This window comes from Centropristis striata, chromosome 23, assembly GCF_030273125.1.
Source record: "Centropristis striata isolate RG_2023a ecotype Rhode Island chromosome 23, C.striata_1.0, whole genome shotgun sequence".
Lineage (NCBI taxonomy): Eukaryota > Metazoa > Chordata > Actinopteri > Perciformes > Serranidae > Centropristis > Centropristis striata.
In genome coordinates this window covers 26,691,428-26,716,192 of record NC_081539.1, presented here as the reverse complement: position 1 = coordinate 26,716,192, position 24,765 = coordinate 26,691,428, and the positions used below count along the sequence as shown (strand labels likewise).

General features: G+C 39.1%; 1 protein-coding gene across 1 annotated transcript in view; it reads right to left on the bottom strand.

The window, feature by feature from the left end:
• LOC131961855 (microtubule-associated protein 4) overlaps nucleotides 1-24,765 on the bottom strand; it is a 164,442-nt gene that overhangs the window by 103,638 nt on the left and 36,039 nt on the right. The window contains 2 exon segments of the mRNA XM_059326766.1: nucleotides 15,871-15,927; nucleotides 20,696-20,884. Coding sequence (XP_059182749.1) covers nucleotides 15,871-15,927; nucleotides 20,696-20,884 — 246 coding nt within the window.

The following is a 24,765-nucleotide window of genomic DNA, read 5'->3' as shown; positions in this document are numbered from 1 at the left end:
GCTAATGTTAATGCAGTGATGGTACAAATTCAGTGTGAGAGGTTGATGTGCATTGACAAGCAGTAGAGAAGAAAGGTGCATAGGATGTGACAACATCTCTGTAGTGTGTGTGTGTGTTCATGTTCGTGCTGGTTGATAGAACCTGCAGGTATCTATAACTAACACACACACAGCTGCCTGTGAAACCCTTCTTCTCCCTCCATTTCTTTCTTTGAATCCAAGCCTCTTATGTCAGTGTATCTTCCACACCTCCTCATTCTAGCCTGGAAACAACCCTGTTTGTTTGTCTGTCTGGGAAGAGGAAAAATAACACAGAGGCAATCCCTCCATGGCGACTTTAATCCCACTCTTACTTTCTCTTGACCTTCGTCACGTCAACATTCGTTAGTTTTTATTGGCAGGATTAAGGAGTTGAGCTACAGCAAAGGATTTTCTGTATTTTGTTCGCTCACATTTGCAATTCCAGCTGTCATGCTTTCCAGCACTCCTCACTGTCATGGATCACAATTCATACTACTGAGCCAAGCAGGGGGGGCATTCAGCTCCCACCAGCAGGGATTGTGCAGTCAGTACCTGTCAAATCAACAGATGAAGTGAACAAGTGCACACTTCAAAGTGCAGCAGAGAGAGTAAGAATCACTAGTTTCCATGTTTGATGCTTCCCATCCAGAGCACTTCACATTAAAAGCTCAAAGGGAAGTCTGAGGCTTTAATATTCACACACATACACACTATATTCTGACAAAAGTAAAGACGGAGGCATTGACTCAGTCAAACACACACATGCGGGACATGTGGATACACAGCGAAACACACACACCTCCACATGTGTGTGTGAAGCTCACACAGATGAAACGCTTTCTGTCTACATGGAAGGCATCAGTGAAGGAGGAATTAGGTTTTTTTTTTTCCCAGCTCAGGGATTAAAGTTGCATCATGAATATTTAAAGGAGATTTATCCAGAATTTCTACCAAATCACTTCCTCAAGTAAAACAGAATGACAGCATGAGTTTATGAAATTATACAGAGATGGTGATGCGCTCAGCTGAAAGTTATGGATTTTCAATCAAATAAAAAGATGGTGACACCATGAAAAGTATGCTAGGCCCGGTTTGACTTTTCAAAGGCTGACACAAACTGGAGGCTTTGCCAACAAGTTGCAATATTTACACAGAATGAAGAAATAAGGTTTCTGGAAAATGCTGACAGTCATAAAACGTGACAGAAAAGCTACGTTTCTGCAACAGTGCTGAGTCTACAGTCACAACACTCACAGTAAAAGTTGAAACCTGTATGGGCAGGTTCATGTATGGTCATGGCACCACTAGTGGACTTTCCTGTGGATCACTTTGTATTGAGTCAAACCAACAAACCTCAAGATTCCAAGTTTGCTTTTGATACTTTGTTGTAGTGCTGGAGTAAATGTAAATCCAATGTCAAATTGATTTATTTTATTTCACTTTCAATATTATCATTCAATTCTCAATGGCAAAAATGCCAAATTGCTGGTTGCCAGTAGCCTGGCTAACGGCAGACTATATAACAAATGAGATATAGTCTGGAGACCACTTATTCATTTTTCCGTAGAGGAGGCGTGGTTTAGGATCGCCCAGAGCCGTTTATTGGGTGCTACGAATGTCCATCATAAGCGTCTGTACGTAGCTCTTAGCCAATTGCATTAGCTTAGCTACTAACGGGGCTAGCTGGTAGATTAGGCTTTTGCCAAATCCTGTTGGAAGCAAGGCTAAAACATCCTTTTTGGTGGTGATAAAGGAGTGTAAAGCCAAACATTGTTCTTCTTTTGAAATAAACTTTGTCTCTAAACTATCTAGAACACTGTCTACAGCTAGATCCAAAGAGACCTTGGTGTCTGCTGCAGCCATGTTGGATCTGCAGCTGGGAGAGACTGCTGCAGGAGGACTGTGCCGCTTCCACTTGTTCTTACTCTTCTTAACGAGCTGCCGGCCCCGCGGCTCATTAAGAACAGTAAGAGTAAGAGTCTCCAAAAGTCTCCAATAACACCAGAAAAAGTCGATGGATTTGTCGCCAGTCGCTTTCTTGAAAAAAAGTCGCTAAGGGGGTCTGAAAAGTTGCTAAATATAGCAACAAAGTCGCTAAGTTGGCAACACTGCTTCGCCGGATTTTTACAAATGCCGCGTGTTGTTGTCTCCTAGAGTACTACGTCACATCCCGCTTAGCGATCTATCCAATCAGTAACCAGGCTTTTTTCAGGGAAGAAAAACGGCCCTGCTTTTCGACAAGTCCCAACTAAAGTCCCAACAAAAGTCCAATCCGGACGGCTCGTATTCAATTAAGGGGCGGTTTAGCAAGTGAGACCCGCTTCATTCCGGGTATTGGGCGGTAGTGGAAACAGCCCTATGGTGAAGACGAGCTCCTGGAGTTCAAAGCGAGCATCAGCATGGAGAAGAAAGGTGATTTAAGTGACTTTGTACATGGCATAGTTGTTGGTCTGAGTATTTCACAGACTGCTGATCTGCTGGGATTTTCACACACAACCATCTCTAGGGTTTACAGAGAATGGTCTGAAAAAGAGAAAATATCCAGAGAACCAAAATGCGGTGTTGATGCCAGAGGTAAGACAAGAATAGTTATTTGACTTACTGTTGAACTAGTCTGACCACTCGTTACAACCAAGGTCTGCAGAAGACCATCTCTGAACACACAACACATCCAACTTTGAAGCAGATAGGCTACAGCAGCACACCACCACTATATTAGGTACACCTTGCTAGCTAATAAAGGGGCCGGTGAGTGTACTTGGCTTTTAAAATTACTGTTTTGTCAAGGGTCCAAATTTTGTGGGATACAAATTAATTCCAGTGCATTACTTTTCATATAAAATCATAGGAACCGTTGATGTGGACTGCATGACCAAGGAAACTCATGTTCCTATGATGTAACACCTTCATACAGTACATCAATAATACATAATGTATGCTTCAAGCATGACAAGAGTTCAAGGTCTTGGATGATTTATGTCTTCACTGTGTGTGGGAGCTAATGTACTGCAGTGTGGGGGTCTATCTATGCATTATGTACAACACTCAACTCAAGTCTCCATCTCATTCGATCTCTTAAATCCTTTGGAATCTTCCTCCACTCACCCTCCTCACCCTCTTTAAGGGTAATGCAGGAGCACAGCTGTTTAGGGAGAGGCTCTCTTGGGGCCTGGATGTTCCTGCATGTAAGTGTGTGTTAGTGGTGTTCACTCTGAAAGGTACGAGACGATCCATCCACCGAAAAAGCACATCTGCTTACACAAAGGACTTGTTCAATTCATCTCGCTCTCTTTTTCCCCCTACATCATCCACACCACAACTCTGGGAGTCTAAGTAGGGCAGGCTGCCCCATATAGACTCTCACGCAAACACACCCATGCTGACAGAGAGAATCGCACAGGTCAGGTTGATCTCTGGAGTTTACAGTATAGTGGAGGGCAAATCATGAGCCAAACATCTACTCATGCCAGAGCTAAGTGCTGGGACTGGACTCAATAAGGCTATCCAAGTGTTAAAGGAGCTTTTAATAGTGCTGAGAGTACAAGAATTCTTTTAAATTCAAGTCAAATTCAATACAGTTTACTGGCCTGACATTTGACATGTGCTGCCAGAGAATTATGAAATACAAGGAATGAAATAAAAAAAAAAAGAATGTGAATAAAATCAATTATGACATAGTTAATAGGACACTGTAAACCCAACTTGTTGTTTCAACTTAAATATTTGAGTGTCTATGCTGCAAAATAATTTTATGTCAAGACAACAAAGACAACGGAGTTAACTCAAATGAATCTCGCTATTTGACTCAATACTTTAGGTTAAAATGACTTTTTGCACAAATCTTTGTTGTATTGAAAAGGAAAAATTAGTTATAACAACAAACAAGCAACATTGGGTTTTACCGTGTAGTGATGGGTGAATGGTGCTTCATGAACTATTTTCTTTATTTTCTGAGCCCACTAGATGGCGCACTCTGTTCACCAAAGACCTGAAAAAGCACATTCAATTACCATTGCTTGAGGCTTTTTCTTTAAACCAAGTGCGCCATCTAGTGGGCTTAGAAAATACAGAAAATGGTTCATGAGGCTTCATTGGCACATCACTAGTTAATAGTAAGTCATTGCTAACAGAATTTGTAATATATCATTGTTTTGGATTGCATTGGATTGATGCTGCGGGTCAGTTGGTAGAGTGGTTGCCCACTGAAGGTCGGTGGTTCCATATGTCAACATGTCGAAGTCTCCTTGGTCGCGACACTGAACCCCAAATTGCTCCCAATGCTGCGTTCATCCGTGTGTGAATTAATCATGATGGTGGCAGGTGGCACCGTTTAGGGTAGCCTCGGAATGCCATTTGAAGGGTAAAGCGCTTGGAGTGGTTGCAAAGACTAGAAAAGTGCTATATAAGTTTAGTCCATTTACCATTTAGTTAATGAATTAAAAAAACATGCTCCAATCCCAATGGTTAACTCTTTTGTTGTGGCACGAAGGAACATATCACAAGTAGTGTCATGTTGTTATACTGCTGCAAAACCTCTTAGGTGGGAATTTGAGCATGCAAAGTACAGACCTGGAGACGGCTGCTGGAATCCAACACTGGTTTCTTTTTGACATAACCATGATCTTTTCATTTTTAAATAAAGTAGGTAAGGTGATCGAAAAACTCTCAAATGCAACTTTTCTGTCAGATACGGAAGGTACGAGTCGACATATCATAAAAAATATTAGGGATCATCATTTTACTGGTTTGGTTGGAGGATTTATTAGATTTCTAGATGTGTTTTTTTTTCTTTTCGGTGTAGCCGACGATCCAGCGTAGTTTAATGAAAGCTGAAAGAAAAGCAGATGAGCTTCTTCCATGAAATCTCAAGTCTACTCTGTCCCTCGTGAAGTGCATCTCCTTTCATGTTTGGAACATGTCTTAAATCAGCCATTGGTTCTGGAAGAGAAGCTTTAAAATACTGATCGCTGGCAAACATCCTCAGAGAAGGCAGAATTCCCTTTATTTCCTCTTCTATGTGTATTTTTAAGCCACAGCAAGAGGGCAAAAGAAATGAAAAAAGGGAACGAGTAATAAATAAATCTGTTTGGGAACCAAAGAGGCACATCTCTCAGAAGCAATAGAAAATCATTTCCCAGAGGCACACACTAATCTCTAAGCTTTACATTGTAAAAATCCACCGCCTCCAAAAGGTTACAGCCAGGATGACTGAGAGTCTTGTTCTCTTGGAAAGCTGCTAAGATATAAGAATATGTGAGAAAGGAAATAATACTGCACATGATATAAAGGGCTGCGAGGGATTTGAGTTTAGAAAGAGAAAGTGGAAAAGCAGCAGTTAGACATTAGAGAAGAGGTTTAGTTCAGGTTGGTTAAAAGAAGAAAGAGAAACCCAAAAGCCAGGTAAGTGTGAGTCATTTATTGGTTTATTAGCACAAGGTGCAGGCAGACAACAGAGAGAGGCACATCTATAAAAAGGACACACTGAGATACCTCGTGAAACAAACACATTAAAGAGGCTGCAGCTAAACCTTGTGGCTGATAAGATCTTTCTATGCATCCAGTCAACAAATAACATATAGTCAAGTGCATTGCACTGCAGGGTGAAAAAACTGCTCAAATGTTATAGAAACAGAGTACATATAGGCCCCCTTCTAAGGGGCAGCGCAAACCATCTCTCTCCATTGACTTAGTATGGAAACAAGGTACCTCCTTTACAATTTTGTCTGCTAAAAAACAGAAATGTCTAAAAGCTGCTGTGTGGTAGAATGTACTAGCTACTGAGACACCAGCAGTTACAACGAGGGAAACTGTGCCATCCCTAAACTCAATATATTTTATCTTTACTTTTAGACAACCACGGGCTGAAACTCTAACAAAACATCTGTTTCTAGCTATAACTTTTAGATTTAGGAATATCATATGATTATTTCAGCACTCTATGTCTACCAGAAAGGACAAGCTATATGTTAGCAAGCTAATGGCTAATTGAGGATGTGGCTCAGTTGGTAGAGTGGTCGCCAACTGATCGGAAGGTCGGTGGTTGGTGATACTGAACACCAAATGGATCCAGATTAGGGCTGGGCGATATATCGCTGTAAAAAATATAGTTTTATTTTTAAATGTAATATGGAATTAGACCATATCACATATAACAATATAGTTTTAAAAAAAACATTTTATATATAAATGCTGCCCTTACTAGTGTTTGTCATATTTAGTTATTTTATAATGTGTGTTATTCTTTTCTCATATAAATATATTTATTTGAGAAAAAGTTTGGCCTATTTTATTTCATAGGCTATTTTTTATTTAAGATTCTTTTAATTTAAATGTGATTTTTTTTTAAAGGTACTGTTGTTATCCAGTATTTATGTTCACTTAAATAAACAGTTTCAATAAAACTACTTGTGACATGTCACATTTGGCTTTGACTTTGACTGAATATTTGCTCTAACTTTGCGATAAAAATATTGGGACATATATCGTGTATCGATATTCAGCCTAAATATATCGGGCTATGACTTTTGGTCCATATCGCCCAGCCCTAGTCACCAGTATGAATGTGTGTGTGAACAGGTGAATGAGCGCAGTGTAGTGTAAAGCGATTCGGATAAACGCGCTATATAAGTGCAGTCCATTTACCATTTACCATTTAATGTTATGTAATGTAATGTTAATATCCATTTTTGTCCTCTTAAAAGTTTTTTCGGTTCAGCAGTTTATAAAAACTAAGTTCTGGTTCTTTAACTTTTTGGTAGTGCATTTTACCACACAGCAACTTTTGACTATTTTTCTGTTTTTGCTAGCGGACCAAATTGTAAAAGAGACGCCTTCACTCAATACAAAGTCAATGGAGAGCGATGGTTTGTTTTCCCCCGAGGTGGCCGAAGAGTATGACGTGTGGCGGTCTGTCCGTGTCTGTAGCTAACCTTCAACCTCCAACAATATCTCTGTGGAAGTCTTCAATAATCTTCAAGTGTAGCATATGTGTTAGAATGAGTGGTGATGTGCCTGCTATGTATATGCACACACAGATGGAAGTGTGTTGATGTAAAAATTACACTTTTCACACTTTTGAAATTTCATTCTGCTGGGCCGATGACTTGTTACATTTTGAAAGAAAACAGCCCTGATGGTAAGCTGCAGGATATTATTACACTTCATTCAGAGATTTTCTTAAAGGATCAGATCAACTCATGCGAACACCTCCTAGTATAATGGAGGTGGATGTTATTATATTTGTGCTACTTGAGGATGGAAAAAGTAAAAACTTGTTTTCTAAAAGCATCCTGGTTTTGGATCATTTAGCCTTTTTGACCATTTCTTTGAGGGAAAGTAGTTCAAATTAAAACGTACCATAAGAGAATGAAATGAAATGGCTATTTAAGCAAAGAAAAAAGGATGCAAGAATATGCTTTGATAATATGCTGGCTAACAGGACCCTATCACCTTAATGCTAAATCCTAAGTGAGTTATCAGTGAACTTAAATGTGTCACTGACTAAATAACTTGCTTCACAATGACGATGTACAACAACAGACACAACAGACACAATGAGTTAATACCAAGTAAACACACAACTAAGATAAACAATAAATCCAAATGATCAGATTAATTGAGGTAAGAACTACACATTACAGTAATATGGAATAAAAGGCAGCTCAAAGACTACAGGGACATTCCTTACATTGTTTACATTAGTGATTGTCACCATCATAGGTTTGGCTTTAGTATTTGGTTAAGGGAAGATAGTGCAAAGCAGATAAAGCTCAGAGATTCTGAACAGAGATGACCATCAAAAAGGGCTAAAACATGAAAAGCATTGCATCAAAGTGGCTGTACAATTAATTCAGAGCATATTAACAGTGTGTGTTGAGAGGGTGTAATCAGCAATAACTAGTGATTGGCGAATGAAGCCTCATGAACCATTTTCTATATTTTCTAAGCCCACTAGGTGGCGCACTTGGTTTCAAGAAAAAGGATCAAGCAATGGTAATTCAATGTACTTTCAGGTCTTTGGTGAACAGAGTGCGCCATCTAGTGGGCTCAGAAAATAAAGAAAATGGTTCATGAAGCTTCATTCGCCCATCACTAGCGATAACCATGTATAATTGCCTCAACAATAGGGGCCGACTAGTCGACAAAAATCAATGACAAAATTAGTTGATGATGAATTAAATCGATAATTAGTCGGTTAGGCTAGGTTGCTCTCACCTTAAAGCACATTACTTCTCCAAACCCTTTCTCATTTGCTATTCTTTTATTCTATTACTCAATTTTTTGTCTTTTGTATTAGTGGTGGTTAAAATAGCAGAAATTTAATAAAAGACATATTTTTGTAATGAAGTCATATTGTTAGTTAGCAATAGTGATGGGCGAATTAAGCTTCATGAACCATTTTCTTTATTTTCTGAGCCCACTAGATGGCGCACTCTGTTCACCAAAGACCTGAAAGCACATTCAATTACCATTGCTTGAGCCTTTTTCTTTAAACCAAGTGCACCATCTAGTGGGCTTAGAAAATACGGAAAATGGTTCATGAGGCTTCAATGGCACATCACTAGTTAGCACATGCCTGAAAGAACCTCCAATTAAATTGAAAAGCTTGATAGCTAAGAGCCATAAAATAATTAATTATTTCATTAGTCAACTAACTGTTTCAGTAATCAATGACTATTCCACTATCAAAATAGTCACTAGTTGCAGCCTTAGTCAACAGTGCAGACAGAGCTAACAGTGTGCATGGGGCTTCGCTCACACTAACAGTAACGGACATGGCTACCATGAGGTCGCCATGCCGACCCACGGTGACTTGTCAGCGGTTACTGCCGTAGGAGCACACGCCCAGCGCAGGTAGTGCACCAGGCAGAATGAATTAGCCAACACCAAGGTGGGGGGTAGAGTTTACTGCTTATATGAATGTTCTGAATGTCGTATACAGCCCCTTTAAAAGTAAAATAAAAAACTGACTAAAATATAAATAGTCCTCGTGTGTCTTAAAATGTAAGTATATTTGTTTGTGTGTTTGTGTGCTGGTTACTGGGTGCTGACAGATCAGGCTCGCAGCATTGGCGACTCAGTCTGAAAGCTTTCAGACAGGAGGGCAGGGACTGGCTGCTGGGTGGTGTCTGTGCCTGTGTGTGTGTGTGTGTGTGTGTGTGTGTGTGTGTGTGTGTGTGTGTGTGTCTGTGCCTGTGCCTGTGTGTGTGTGTGAGGACATGAACTTCCCCATGAACTTCTTCTTACTATCTGTGATGGGGACAAACCAGAAGTGCTACAGATGTGCATGATTTGATCTAATATTGATCTGTTTATGCCTAAGAAGGCTTTTATATATGTAAGCTGAATTAAATTTGGCCTTGTTTTTATTAACCTTCTAATCCAATGAGCCCCCACTGGCAAGAGCTACAAACAAAATCAGCATTTCATATTCATCTATTTAAAGAAGATATGAATGTTATACTCTTTTAAAAACATAAAGTATTCGGCTTTCACAACCTGTAAACCAATTGTATGTTGTCCAAACTATGTCTTATTAGGAATAGGGCAGTGGGGGGAAAGGTATCCAAATCGTTTACTTAAGTAAAAGTACTAATACCACACCACAGAATGACTCCACTACAAGTAAAGTCCTGCATTCAAAACTTACTACTTTTACTTTCAGTAAAAGTAAAAAAGTGTCAGCATCAATATATACTAGGTATCAAAAGTAAAGGTGCTCGTTATGCAGAATGGACCCACTTAGATTGTTTTATTCATTGCATATATATTATTAGATTATTATCATTGATGCATTTATATAAGCAGCATTGAATAATTAATAATTTGTGAAAAAATGAAAGTGTATTTCAAATTCATGTTTTATGGAGCTGGACGTTGTGGCTGGGGAGAGGGGTGCCAGGAATGCCCTGCTTAGCCTGCTGCCCCCGCGACCCGGCCCCAGATAAGTGGACGAGAATGGATGGATGGATGGATGTTATATCTGGACCTGAAAAGTAACTAAAGCTTGCAGCTAAATGTGTAAAAAGTACAATATTTGACTCTAAAATGTAGTGGAGTAGAAGTATAAAGCTACACAGAATGGAAATATTCAAAATTGTACTTGAGTAAATGTACTTTGCTACATTCCACCACTGGGCTAGAGCTGGTGAATAAGAGGTTAATATTAGACAAATAAACTTGATTTGCAAAAAACAAGTGATCAGGGAGAAAGAGACGAGGAGGGAACATTTCAGTGGACACAGTGTAAATAAGTAATAGAGCTAATTCTACTCCATTAAGAACAACGGACAAAACAAAGGAAAAAAACTAACAAATTGAATTTCAAATGCGACTGTGTGTATGTGCAGAAACAGTTGTGTGTCAGACACACCCAGTTTGCCCAGCGGAGTGAATCACAGTGTGCCAACACATTATGTGGAGGAACAGTGTGTGCTGAAATCAGGGCAGCGTCGTATGGCTGCCTGTGTGTGTGTTTGTGTGTGCGTGTGTGTGCACAAGTAATGTTTGTGTGTGAGTTCTGTCATGAGTAAAAGTAATGCAGTCCACAAGCTCAGACTTTCTCCTTCATACGGGATAGAGCAGACAGTGTGTGTGTGTTGTATAGGGAGAAGGTGCACAGAAGCGGAAGCACAGCTGATTGACAGTCGCCATGGCGATGGAGGCGGGTTCTAGTCCTCTGAAGCATGGGGATTGGGAAGGGAGGAGAGAAGAGAAATAACGGAGGACAACAGGGAAGTAAAAAAAGTGGTGATGGAGGCAATCGAAAGAAACGAAAGAAAGTAAAAAAAAATGTAAATAAGTGCATCAACAAATGAGGGTTCATTCAAAAAGAGAGAAAAAGAAAGGTGGCGTAACAGAAATATAAATAAAGAGAAAAAATAAAGTAAGAGGAAGGGATGAGGGGGAAAAAAGGAAGAAAGCAGGTTAGTAAAGCTGTCACAAAATCAACTTATCAAACAAATGACAAATACTTGACCGATACGATTAACAGTAGTGATGGGCGAATGAAGCTTCATGAACCATTTTCTTTATTTTCTGAGCCCACTAGATGGCGCACTCTGTTCACCAAAGACCTGAAAGCACATTCAATTACCATTGCTTGAGCCTTTTTCTTTAAACCAAGAGCGCCATCTAGTGGGCTTAGAAAATACAGAAAATGGTTCATGAGGCTTCATTGGCACATCACTAATTAACAGCACATTTATCTTATTTTGAAGGTTATATGCCGGATTATAAGGCTGATCATTATCTTATATCGGTCAAATATTTGGGAAAATATTTTCTAACATATACGTGTCTTTGCGTGCCATGCAGAAGCATCATGCATTGGAGGAGCAGCGTGTAGCATCTCAACACATACACACTCATACACACACACAGGCACACACATCTGCATTTGCTCTGTCAGGATTCAGCTTACGCTCCCAGTTCTCTGACCCAGTTACTACTTATACCGCCTGCGTCCTCTCCCTGGGGTCCGCTGGAATAACAGTGATGAATGGATCCAATGCACCTCGACAAGGCCAGATGCTCTAAAGTAGGCCCACTGAAAACAATTATATCACACCTCACACTGTACTCTCTATCACTGCTGCCTTTGGGAAATCGGAGACAGTTTAACTAAAACTTAAAAGGGAGAAGTATTCCAACTGTATTAGCAATACACACATGCACACACACACACACACACACACACACACACAGCTCCGTAACCATAGTAACTAAAGCAACCCATGCCATGCAAACAGGCAGACAGCTTAGCGGTGAACATGCCAACACAGACGTCTGATTAACATGCAGATCACTCCTCCCACTGTCACCAACATCCATCCCACCAAGGCTCCCAGTCATCTCGGTGGACGACACACAGTACATGAAAGACGGCAGTGGGAAGGCTTGACAGCTTTGTCCTTCCCACAGTGCACTTGTATCAGCTGGCAGAGGAAAACAGAACCAACCCAGTGCCAGATTAATTCCTGAACAGACAATCGTTGTTTTTAATAAAAAAGTAGAACCCGGCTGGCTGCCAAATGGGGGTGGTGTTACTCCATCACCCACACCATGGTGACATGAAACCTCATTAATGTCTTCACTGTTTTTTCTCTAATCTGAACCAAGCTGTCTCTAATTTCAGTCAACACACCAAGTATTTCATCTGTAGCTGGAGGATCTGAGCAGGCAGACTTTAAAAGAAAGGTCAAAATGGAAACAGCAAAGGCTGAAATATTCTAACTTTTAAGGGATCAAATGTACTTGGAACCACGTGTACTCGTAGACAACCGGCTGCAGTGTTTCCCCTAGGTTTACGGCAGACATTTTTCCCAGTGGCCACTGGCGGTACTGCAGCATTACAGAAGTGGATTAGGGCCACAGAAAAATACTTGACAAGGGCCACTTGAGAAAGGTTTTTATTAGGTTTTAACCCTGTAAGACTCAGTGTTGCAGAATTACAACAATTTTGGTTATCCCCAAAAAAAACGTTTTTTGTTTTTGTTTTTTTTGGGGTTCAACTACATTATCATGATCATTGGGTCCTATTGTTGTACTCACTATGCGATTGAATCCAATATATATCCAATATTTGTATATAAAGGCCCGCACTCAGGTCAAGAAGTCACAAAACCTCCAATTTTTTGATCGAGCAACAGCCCGACTGGATTCATCTGATTCAAGTAAGTAAAATGCTTTGAATATTTTCTGACTGTCAGAAAAAATGAGAATTGTGACTTTATTTTTCCCCCAGCATTCTGACAAAAAAATAAATAAATTAAAACATTTTTTACAAGTGGTTCTACTCAATTAAATGTTTTCCAGTGGCCACTCGAAGTATTGCAGAAATGTACCCCTGTGGCCCAAAAAGCATTTTTCCCATAGATATAATAAAAGGGGTGTCTGTGTAACTGCTGACAGGGCACCTTAAACTGCAAACTTGGTCCATAAGGACTCTTTCATGAAACATTTTTGTTCCATAAAATGCCACTATTGTATTATGTACACTAATCATTGCATATTTTAATTATTATTGTAAAGGAGAATAAAGATTTGTGTATGTTTCATTTAAGGCATCTTACTTTGACAGTCTTCTTGTAAATTCTGTGGTGGATTCTGTTAACACACTGTGCTCTTATTTTGAAAGCAGCGTGTGTTTAGCGACAGGAAGTAATTCAGACCATTAGGCACTAGGGTTGTCAAAAGTATCGATACTCAAAAAAGTATCAATACTAAAACGTTGTATCCGGATACGATACTCATTTTCAAAAGTATCAATGAAAAGTGTTATTTCCCACAGAATGAAACAGAGAAAAGTTGACTTATCAAGCTTGCCTAATATTGTGCACAGCATACAAAATATTGTTGTAATTGTTATTGTTTGTTGTATTTATTTCTTTTTTGCACTACCTCAGACCTGAAGCTTGTTATCATAGTTGCAGTTCCTTTTTGCACAACTGTGTTTTATTATAAATATTTAACCTGTGGTTCTGTTCATTTTAACATGTTGCATTTTTCTAGTTGTTAAAAATCTTTGTTTTTATCCTTGTGGTATCAAAAATGGTATCAAGTATCGAAAATTTTCCTGAGTATCGGTATCGAGTTGAAAATCTTAGTATCGTGACAACCCTATCAGGCACAGTTTAGCCTTTTGTGATTAAAACAACTTTAATTGTCCGCTAATGCTAACCGAACAGCGTTTGCAACACTGTGTTTGCATTTTTGTTCCATAAAATCTTTTATATTCATAAAACTTTCTTTAAGCCGAGAAGTGTGATTTAATAGATGCTGAGCGGACATTGCCAAGGTAAATAAAAGCTTAGTGGACGCAGCCACCCACCTGAGCTATCAGCCTGGGCATGCACATATCAAAGAAGTGCACTTCACTTTTATCTTCTACACTACTACTTATGTCTGTGTGCTATATTGTACGCATTTCGTACTTGTGCAGCCTTGAGGATTGTGTGTTGTCAGTGGAGGAGACCTCACATACTAATTCATACACCCACGCAAAACCCTTTTTCTGCTAATGACATGCACAGCAGCTCTGCAGTTTCAAATGGAACGGCTGCATGATGACAACAAAAAGTGAACTGAGGAACAGCAGTGTGTTATACCTAAGGGATGGGAAAATGGAGACCAGACCATTGAAAAAATATCTGATGATATGATTTCTAAAATGTACCAAGCATAAAACACAAACATAGAAAATAGAAAAACAGTCCCTCTCTCAGTCTATTTCAGTATAGGCAGACAGCCAGAGGGGCAGACCAAGCGTTTGTTCATTAGACGCAATAAATATTCCTCTGCGGAGCTGCAGCTCTTCTCTATGGCTAATTATCTTCAATAAGAGATAACACTATAACAATTTATTCATATCATGAGAAACAAAAGGGCTGCTGAGTACAAGTTTCAATTCCATTTCTTAAAAGGACTGCAATTGATATTATCATAGTGACAATTTGACAATCTCCTGTTGTCAATTAAAATTCATTTCCATGCACTGATTATGTAAATGACCCACTCTGCATTTCACAACTGATTGAAAGTGAATCCTTCACTGATTAGCTCTCTCACTGGCTGCAGAATGGCAGCTATGCATAGTTGCAAACAGTGATATGTTTACTCACAATTCTAACCAAATATGAAATGATGTCACATCTTTCCTTCCAGTTCTGGCGTTGAATACGAATATTATGATATCTCAGTGAAGTTGACCTTTAACCTTTTGGATATAAAGTACAATCACTTCATTTTTTTTCTAAATTAATGTATTGTGTGAGGTACTGTGACCTTGATCACTAGAATATTATTAGTCCATTCTTGACTCCAAGTAAAGGTTTATGTTTGTTCAAACTAGGCGGCAACCTCCTGGTCTGAGCAGGGAGGCAAACCAGGAAGTGCCTTAAGCTGCATTCTACCAAAAATTCCAGCAGGGGGCGCTAAGTTTGGCTGCAAAAAAAATCTGTCCATTCATTTCAATGCAATATTTGAAAACTTCTCATTTGATTTATTCCCTCAGAATTTTTTTTAGAACAACACTATGGTCTCAATCACTAGTAAAAAATCTTCAAGACAATTTATATAATAATGGCCCCATTTAGAAGAAAATAGAAGATGAAGAATCGTATGATTTGGGGCGTGGCTACCTTTGATTGACAGGTCACTAACAAGGCGAGCCGTCATCAGGAGAGAAGCAGAACAATGCGTATCCACGGCAACGTGTCAATAAAGTTACATATAACGTTATATAGATATTAAAAAGGACGTTTAGCGGTTTGGTCTCATAACTTTGACCCTTTCACTGTATTTTCACTTAATGACAGTTTATTTGAACGTTTTGTTCAGTAAAAATGTCTTGTTCAGCGTTTGGTTGGACTAACAGACACTCCAAGGAGTCGCTGCTCAGTAACAAACATTTGGTTTTAAAACAAACAAGAACACAAAAGAAGAATGTGACTACGGAGTTTATGAGTTTGCTGTAATACGAAACTTTCTTATTTGTTCCCAGGTAAAGGATCCCAGATGTTTTTTTATTATTATTTCTATGCCTTTTTCTCTTCACTTTAACTGCTCAGACTGAGCAGCGAGGTGAGTTATAAGACCTGCAGCCTTGTACTTAAGAGGACATTGAAAGGATGTTGGAGAGCAGTGAGAGCAGCTTACATCATGCTCTGAAAGGCTTCTAATAAGAATAAACACCCATACACACAGAGAACAGAACTGAGGAGAAGAACAAGTTGGAAGTAAACAAGGTCAAAAGATGAGAAAAGACTAACAGCCCGTGATTGGTGCATGAGGATGACCAGGCGGCCTAGCAGACTGACCGACAGCAGAGGGAATTATGGGATATCTTACCAGGTTTTTGCACCCCATGAGCTTCCTGCTCTCCATTCTCCAACGTAGCACTCGTGTCTGCACATACACACACACACACACACACACACACACACACAGGCACACATTACTATCCGTCTGAGTGCTAATGGCTTGACGAGATAGAAAATCAAACTGCACGGTGCTGGTTTGTACAGCGGAAATATGACAGACTGAGCCTGGCATTAGATGGAAACCACTGACCCTGTCTTTTAAGGCTTTTAAAGGGCACCTCACGATACACATTTGTGTTTTCCGCCTGTGGACGTGCCCGTCTGCGCCACACAGGCCAGCTCTGGTCAGGCCGGGGCAGGCAGAGGGCAGCACATATTGGCCGGTGTCAGTGTGATACTGTGTGACATCTGACTGCTGAATCACTGCACTATATTTATCCAAAGTGCACATCAGATACACACACAAAGCTCTGACACACAGGGACATGAATCAATCAATCATATATAGCATTTATAGTCATGCACAGAAATACACATGCAAGGCTGAAAATGAACAGTTTGTATTCAGCCTCTGGTTTACCCATACACTCACTATTGATGATCTAATTGGTCAGTTGTCATTAACCTGCTTTTGGATTAGCCGGTTAGCCTTGCAGCATATGCTACCAATGTGAGTTAACTCTTGTGCCCTCCTCGGAAATTTTTGTACATTTTTTTCTTCTTTTTTTTTTTTCATTTGTTGATCATTTTGGCTGTGAGGCATGATTTTTTGCATGGATTTTTTTAGTAAAAATTTTGAAATCCATTGTCATTAACCCTTACATGTCTTTTATACTCCATTGGTGCATTTAAAACTGGCATATAAAGGGTTAAAATTCTTTAAATGATTTAATGTTTGGTAGTTTTGAATAAGTCTGAAGTTGTTTAAGAGATTTATGTTTAAAAAAAATCTGAAAAAAATATTGATGTATGGTGATTTAATAGCAGTTTTAGTGTGCATGGCCTTTTTTGGCCGCAAGGGTCACCAGAGAGATTATCTGGCACTACATAAAAAATACTAATGCAATCAAATCAATTTTGTTGCTAATATTTGACATATCCAAGACTCCAATTACCACCAAAACCCCAGCTCCCTACTATGTATTTTATGGGGGAAAAAAATCTTTTTTGTGTTTTTTTGGAAGAAATTATGGAAAAATATATAATATACAAATATATAAACTGGCATATAAAGGGTTAGACGTATACTTAAAAATTATTGAATTTTTTTGTACACCTGCTCTGCATCTGAGTCCTGATTTGAGCTTGGCCTGAAAAAAAAAGAGCTAGAGCAAAGACAAGCCACAGGACTACTTTTCTCTTTTTACACAAACACATAAAAATGCATGCAAAAAGCCAAAAAGCTGCAAAACAAAGAATATTCTGCAGTCAGTAGGCACACACATGCACAGTACAGATACTATATAAACATGCAAAAACCCCAAACTGCATGCAAGATCACACAAACACAAGTTATGATTCATTTGTGTACACACAAACACACAGGACACAAATACCACAGATCAAAAACAAGAGCACAGGGCACTCATCAAACACACATCGGTCATCGAGAGTGCACATTACGTGTGCATCGCGGCACCCAACCAACAACTCTGGTAGGAAAAAAAACAAAAACAAATCTTCCTCCGTCTAGCTCTCCTGCTGACAGAGGACAATAATTTGCGGAGTGCCTCGCCCTGCTGTTTGGCACTCTGCGTGTCAGCATGTCTGCGTTTGTCCAAATGCACACAGCGTGCCACAGTTGATCACTGGCAACACCACCCACGGCCCGTCCTGCAGCTAGCTGTCACTGACGAGTGCCCACACACAGTCTGACTGTCTGACCAAAAGTGTCTGGGTAACCAGAACAGGCCCGAGAGCTGAGTCAGCCCCGGTTAACTGTCACTTCCTTTTATCTAGATCTTCACTCAGCTGTGGATTTGATCCATCTATCTGCTTACTTACCTTCATATGCACCTGTATGCCACGCTGCAGTTGACTCATCAATTTTTAAGTCCGATTCAAGTCCCGAGTCCCCAGTGTTCAAGTCAGAGTCCAAGTCAAAGACTTTTAGAATGTTGTTGTGCGGTTTCTTTATATGCATTGTTGAGAAAGTAATTTGTAAAATATGCACTGCAAAAAAGGTGTGTCTAAAAACAAGATAAAAACACTAAATCTGAGGGAAATGATCTTGCTGCATGGACAGATAATTTCACTTGACAAGATTTCTTAAATTAAGATTATTAAATCTAGAAATAAGCATGCTGAACACTTAAAATAAGAAATTAACTCTTAAAACAAGATAAATTAAAGCTGCAAGAAGCGATGAACTGGCCTGAGCAGAGTGACCTGACAATTATTTGTTTCTCACCAAGATAAAAACAAAACTTTAGATTTAGAAGTGTTTTATCTCGTTTTAAGAGTTAATTTCTTATTTTAAGCGTTCAACATGCTTATTTCTAGATTTAACTATCTTAATTTAATAAATCTTGTCAAGTGAAATTATCTGTCCATGCAGCAAGATCATTTCCCTCAGATTTAGTGTTTTTTTTAGTGCTTTTATCTTGACACTTTTTTGCAGTGTGCTGAGAAGTGTCAGAGTCCAAGTCCAAGTCATCAGAGTGTGCGTCCGAGTCAATTTGATCAATGTTACAAAACCAAATCAAAAACTTTGCGTGGCATAATATTCATATAAAATACTCTGCATGAATGCAATCAAAAAATAAAAACAAGAGTTTTAAAAAAACTGAAACTGTAATGTGAGGTTAAAAATAGTAAGTAATACTAACTAAAATTATAGTGAAAATGTCCTTTGTTTTCGTCTTTGTCAACTTTTATCAGACATAAACCTTTTTGCTTGATATGAAATCTATTTCATCTATGACTTAATAAATTTAATGGGGCTGAGATGGATCAGACAAAGGAAATAAAGAAAACTTTTATGGTGACTGTTTTGAATCTGGCACCCAACAAATACCCCATTACAAAAAAACTAACACTAAAACTAATAAAAAACTAAACTAAAACTAAGCATTTTCAAAAAAATAAAAACTAATTAAAATGAGCAAACTCACTCTAAAAACTAATTAAAACTAACTGAATTTGAAAATCAAAACCCAATGTAATTAAAACTAAAACTAATGAAAAATGCAAAACTATTATTACCTTGGATGTGACTTGACATATTTCTCTCTGACCGTCTTCTCCATTTGCAGAGAAATACTGTATGTTATAAAGTGTGACACTCTTTGGTGAACTACTGAAAGATCCAAAACTATTATAACCTGTAACACTGTATATTAGGAACCCCTCAGTCAATTGCATGTTTTCTAAATGCACAGATTTAATACGGTGCTGAGGACACAAAGACATCCAGAGCCCGAGACTTTTAAACTAAACATACATGTAGACTATGGAAGCCATTAGTATCTTGGGAGCAGATAGAGCATTTGGCACTAACTGTTCAGAGTTGGAACCATATGATTGAAAAAAATGTCCTTGCAAAGTTCATAAATTGCACCAGTCATGTGGGATATTCAATGCAGTGACCGCTGCTCTGCCTATCTCCAGGCTACTATCTTCCCTGCGGCTGAATGGCACCCCAGCAGATCCAAAATGGCAGCCAGTGTCCAGCGGTGCCTGATACTATCAGTCATTTAGGAGCAGCTGCAATTCATCTTACATAACACAGATTCTCATCCCATTCAGGACAGATGGAATCAGAGGTCAACATAATGTTGTTCAGGAAAACTTGAGTCCATGACAGACAAAGATTACCTGCTGTTTTTATTATCATGAATGGAGATTAAACGGGAGAAAAGTTGTTGTTTCTCGTCTGGTATTATTGTGTGTGTACTTTGTAGGGCCGGGACTTTAACGGGTTAATTAAGATTAATTAATTACACAAAAATTAACTAAATTGGCGCATTTTAATCACACTTATTTTTGCACCGTGGAACGTTTCTCACTGGATGAGTTTCAGGCGGACCGATTATACTGGAGCACCAACTAGCGTTGATGAGTTCAGACAACAACAAACCACAGTGAACATGAAGGAAGAAGCTGATGAGACCTTTGGTTGGCCCCGTGGATGATGGGACATTTAGTTACTAAAAACCAACGGATGGAAGCGTTGATAAGAGCATGGTTGTGTTGCTAGGCAACAAGGAATTTGCATATCACCGCAGCACATCCAGCCTCAAGTATCACCTCAATGCTAAACATATAGCAGCTAGCGGCTAGTGTGGTAGCTAGCGTGGATTGTGTTTTACTTAAAAAACCAAAGTATTCTAGTTTACAGAAGGTCTACCTACCTATAGGCAACCTGGATTTATGAAATGTACTATATTTGTAAATATGCTATTGCTACACTTAATGGCAAAAATTGCACTGGTCTGTTGGACTTGAACAAAAATAAACACTATTATTTTGTTGCTTAAGCTTATGTATTCAGTCATTATTCAATGGTATACTAAAAATCCATGTGAAAAAAATTACTTCTCACTGTTCAAATATTTATATGCGATTAAAATGCGATTAATTTCGATTAATTAATTACAAAGCCTCTAATTAATTACATTATTTTTTTTAATCGAGTCCCGGCCCTAGTATTTTGCCTATCCAATTGGCTGACAAAATCAATATAAAGTGTGCTTCTATTCATCCATAATAATAAAGTAACACTATCCGCTTCACAGTGAATTGGCATTATCTAGAATAGTCAGCATTTCCCAGCATCCTCACTCTTTCATATTGCTTTGCTTAATATATAATATCTACATATATATATAATAGGTATATCACATCTCTCTCACCTGCCCTAGTGTCGTCATTGTCCAGCAGGGGCACGTAGTCTGTCTTCCCCACCGTCTCCCCGACCTTGTCCTCAAAGGTCTCCGCCTCCAGCTGAGCCACAAAGTCCCTCTCCACCAAACTATCCGGGCCTGGTTGGGGAACGCTGTCCGTCAGAGCGTCGCTCAGACTCAGGTCTAACTCCGCCATGGCTGCACACAAACACACAGAGAGAGTCAGAGTCAGATCAGATTCAGAGTCAGATTTTCCTTTATTGTCATTGTACAAAGTAACAAGTACTAGGACAACAAAATTAGCCATCAACCTAGGGGTGTGCCATATCGTATCGTTCACGATAATATCGGTATATTTTTTTTATGGTTAAAAAAATGCATGTCATGATATTGGCAATGCTCCTACTTCTTGATGTAGTGGTTAAAGTTGTTTTAATCACAAAAAGCTACTTACTCCCTGTAGCTAAACACATGCAGCTTTCAAAATAAGAGCACATGGATGTGTTAGCAGAATCCACCACAGAATTTACAAGAAGAACGTCAAAATAAGATGCCTTAAATAAAACATAAAAGAACCTTTATTCTCCTTTACAAAATGTCATTAAAATATGCCCCCCGGAACCCCTAAATGGTTATTTTTATGATTTGCTCATACACAAGAGTCAAGAGTAACTTTTTTGTATTTGGCAACTGTTGAGATTTGCACTTCAAACTACATTTTAGATTTGTATTTATTTATACAGTCTAAAAAAAATCATATTTTCAATATCTTTTTAAGTATTTCCTAATATCGTCAAGAATATCGTTATCGCAAAAATAGCCTGAAATATCATGATATTCTTTTACGGCAATATCGCCCACCTCTACATCAACCCATCCAAATGTATACTTAAACACACATATAATATGACAGAGGTGGACAGGACAGGGAGACAGAGATGAAAGAAAAGAAATACAGCACAACGTGAGGAGGGGAAAGAAGGAAAAAACTATGAAAAAAACCTCAGCAACATAAGCACATACTCAATACACTTCACAACATGAACAGCCTTATGACATGCCACAGGGGAGGAGGGAGAAACACCTGTTGAGTGATGCTGTCCAGCTTAATGCAGACCTCCAAAAATGCAACTAAAAAGGACTATAAAGGCGATATTTGACCTAAGATAAACTTTACTTTTCAACCTAATGTATCCCAGCTTCAACCTCAGACATATTTGTTTTTGGTAACCCAAGTCACGTACGTCTTAAAAAAACAAGGCTATTTCTCCAAATTCTGAGAAGCTGACATTTTCAAGTAACAGAGTGTTTACCAGACTTTGGTAAATTGAAAAGGGAGAGAAGGAGACCGGAGCTGAAACGGAGATAAAGGAAGGATGAAAGATGTGGAGGTAAAGCTTAGCGAAGGACAGAGAAATTGAGTGAGAGACGGAAATGGAGAGGGGAAGCGGTTAAAGGAAGTGAGAAAGCAAAAATAAAATTGAACCCCAGCCGGATGCAATGACAACAGAATAACAACATTACAGCCTGTTGCATCATAGTGGCCATGAAGTCCTTAATCTGACAAGCACGTCAGACAAAATGACTAAATATATTTGCTTTTGATATCCAGGGGAAATCTGATGTGGACAGAACTGAAATCTGTCCCATTTGTATCCCAAACTAGCAGCTGCAGCTACTAGCATACCTATCTGATGGGCATATGGGCAAAAAACAGCTTGTCTTTTTTTTTTTTTTAAACTCTATGGAGTCTTGGGCTATTTTGTCCATTTTGAATCCTTTTCATCCTGCCTGTATACACGACCTGATGATAATAGATTTTTATTCTGACTTACTGGATCAACATTTTGAACCAAAAAGAAACAAAGAAAAACCAACATAAATGTGATCTTGTGATTGTGTGTGATCCTGTCATCCAACTCTAGTTTTTATTCTAGAGGGACTCTATTTTATTTGTGAATTGTGTGTTAAGAGTAATTTTGGTCATTTTGTGTATTCTGTTAGCCTGGGTATACCCAGACTGCCTTGCGCGCTCGAATTTGATTTCGAACCTCCAGACGGTCTGGAAACGAGGCGATTATCTTAGCCCTGTTTTAGGGATCCAATCACAGAGCGGGGAGGGACGGTGAGACGATGACGCGTACTACTCGGCACTTGGAAGCTTTCCGGATCCAACATGGCTGCTGCGGACGCGAAACTCTCTTTAGCTGTAGATGGTGTTTTAAATTGTTTAGAGCGAAAGTTGAAAGGCGAAAGGTCTCTCGGCAGCTCCGCTGTCCCCCGGCTCGTAGCGAGATCACCGGTAGCGGGGCTATTAGCGCCGCACGGGCGGTTTCTGCGGCTCGTTGCGCCGAGCCGGTGAGACCGCTGGTCACCGCCGGTGATCTCGCTCCGAATCGGGGGACAGCGGAGCCCCCAGAGACCCGCAGCAGCTTGTTTATTGCCCATAAAATCAGTGGATGTGTGTGGCTGAATGACATGAGGGGGAATAAAGCGTGAAAATAAATAATCTTGCAGAAAGCGAGAACTGGAGAAGCAAAGCAGCAGCAACACTCTCTCACAGACACACACACAACAAACATCCATCTCTGTTGCTCTACTACGTCATCTGGTATAACTGATCTGATTGGCTAAGAGCTACCTACAGACGCTTTGATAGACATTCTAAGCGTCCAATAAACGGCTCCGGAGGATCGTAAACCACACCTCCTCTACGGAGAAATACATTGTAGGTGTCCAGACCTAATCTCCAATGAGATTTGGTCTGGTGTTAGCCAGGCTAGTATTCTGTAGTAATTTTGTGTCTTTGTGAGTCATTTTGTGTCTTATTTAGTCATTTCGTGTCTTTTTTGTGTGTATTTTTTGATCATTGTGTGTCTTTTTTGGTCATTTTGTGTCTTTTTTGTCAATTTGTCTCTTTCTTTGATAATTTTGTGTCTTTTCTAGTCATTTTATGTCTTTTTTTGGTCATTTTGTGTCTTTTTTAGTCCTTTAGTCCAACACAAAATGTGATTTTGAATCTTTTTTTACTTTCAAAGCACTATCATGCTCAATAAAGAATTTTAAATGTTGTAAATATAACATATAAGAGGGTTACATCCAGTTCTATCATTTTATACAAAATATATTTGACTTTGTCTCCAGTTTTACTTGGTATGTCATCATCAAACTGAAACTGGCCTCATGGAGTTTACAGCCAGAACTTTAGAGGTAAATTTACAGTAGGGCTCCACGCTGCTTTGTTTTCTAGTCTGGATGTGATGAAGAATCATGATTTGGAGCTTAATCACTCATTATAACCTACATGTAGTACCATTATCCAGCACCAGGAGGCACAGTTTCAGAGGGGATTACTGTGTAGGACAGAAATGCATGACTTGGAAGAACACAGAAGCACAAACTGTACCTAAACGCTGCCTCAGACACACACAGACACACAGACACACAGATCCAAGCAGTCATGAGCTCATCTAGGAGTTGGGCTGACCAATGGCCACCAGGGGAATCTGCAGAGTCATGTTGTGTCATCTTGAAACTATAATGCCAGATTATCTTCAGTGCCAGCAGAATCCAGCCTCTGGTGGTTGTGTCTGTCTCATCTCCACCTTTACAATTCTCCTTTATCATCAACAGCACGCTTTACAGCTCTGCTCCACACAAAGGTTAAACTTCCTCTTCTTTCTGATGTTTATTAAAATGTCATAATAACAAAATCACCTCTTATTTATAGAAATTTGTCTTTCAGTTCAGAGGCACAAAATTATTCAACGACATGCAGTTGGAGGTTGTTTCACTTTAACAAGATCCAAGACTATGATTCAACGTACAGTTATATATATATATATATATATATATATATATATATATAATATTATATAGGGCAATGCAACAGTGGAAGTTATCATATTACTCAATTAAATCTATTTAGCTTTAAAAACAACTTAAAAGTCATTATCTAAATATCAACTTTAATTGATGCAGCTGTCTTTTTGTGTTGTTTTGTTTTGTATTTGCCCTCAGTACAACTACATGCATTTGAGCATGAAATCTTAAAAGTGCAGTGTAAAAATGCACAAAAT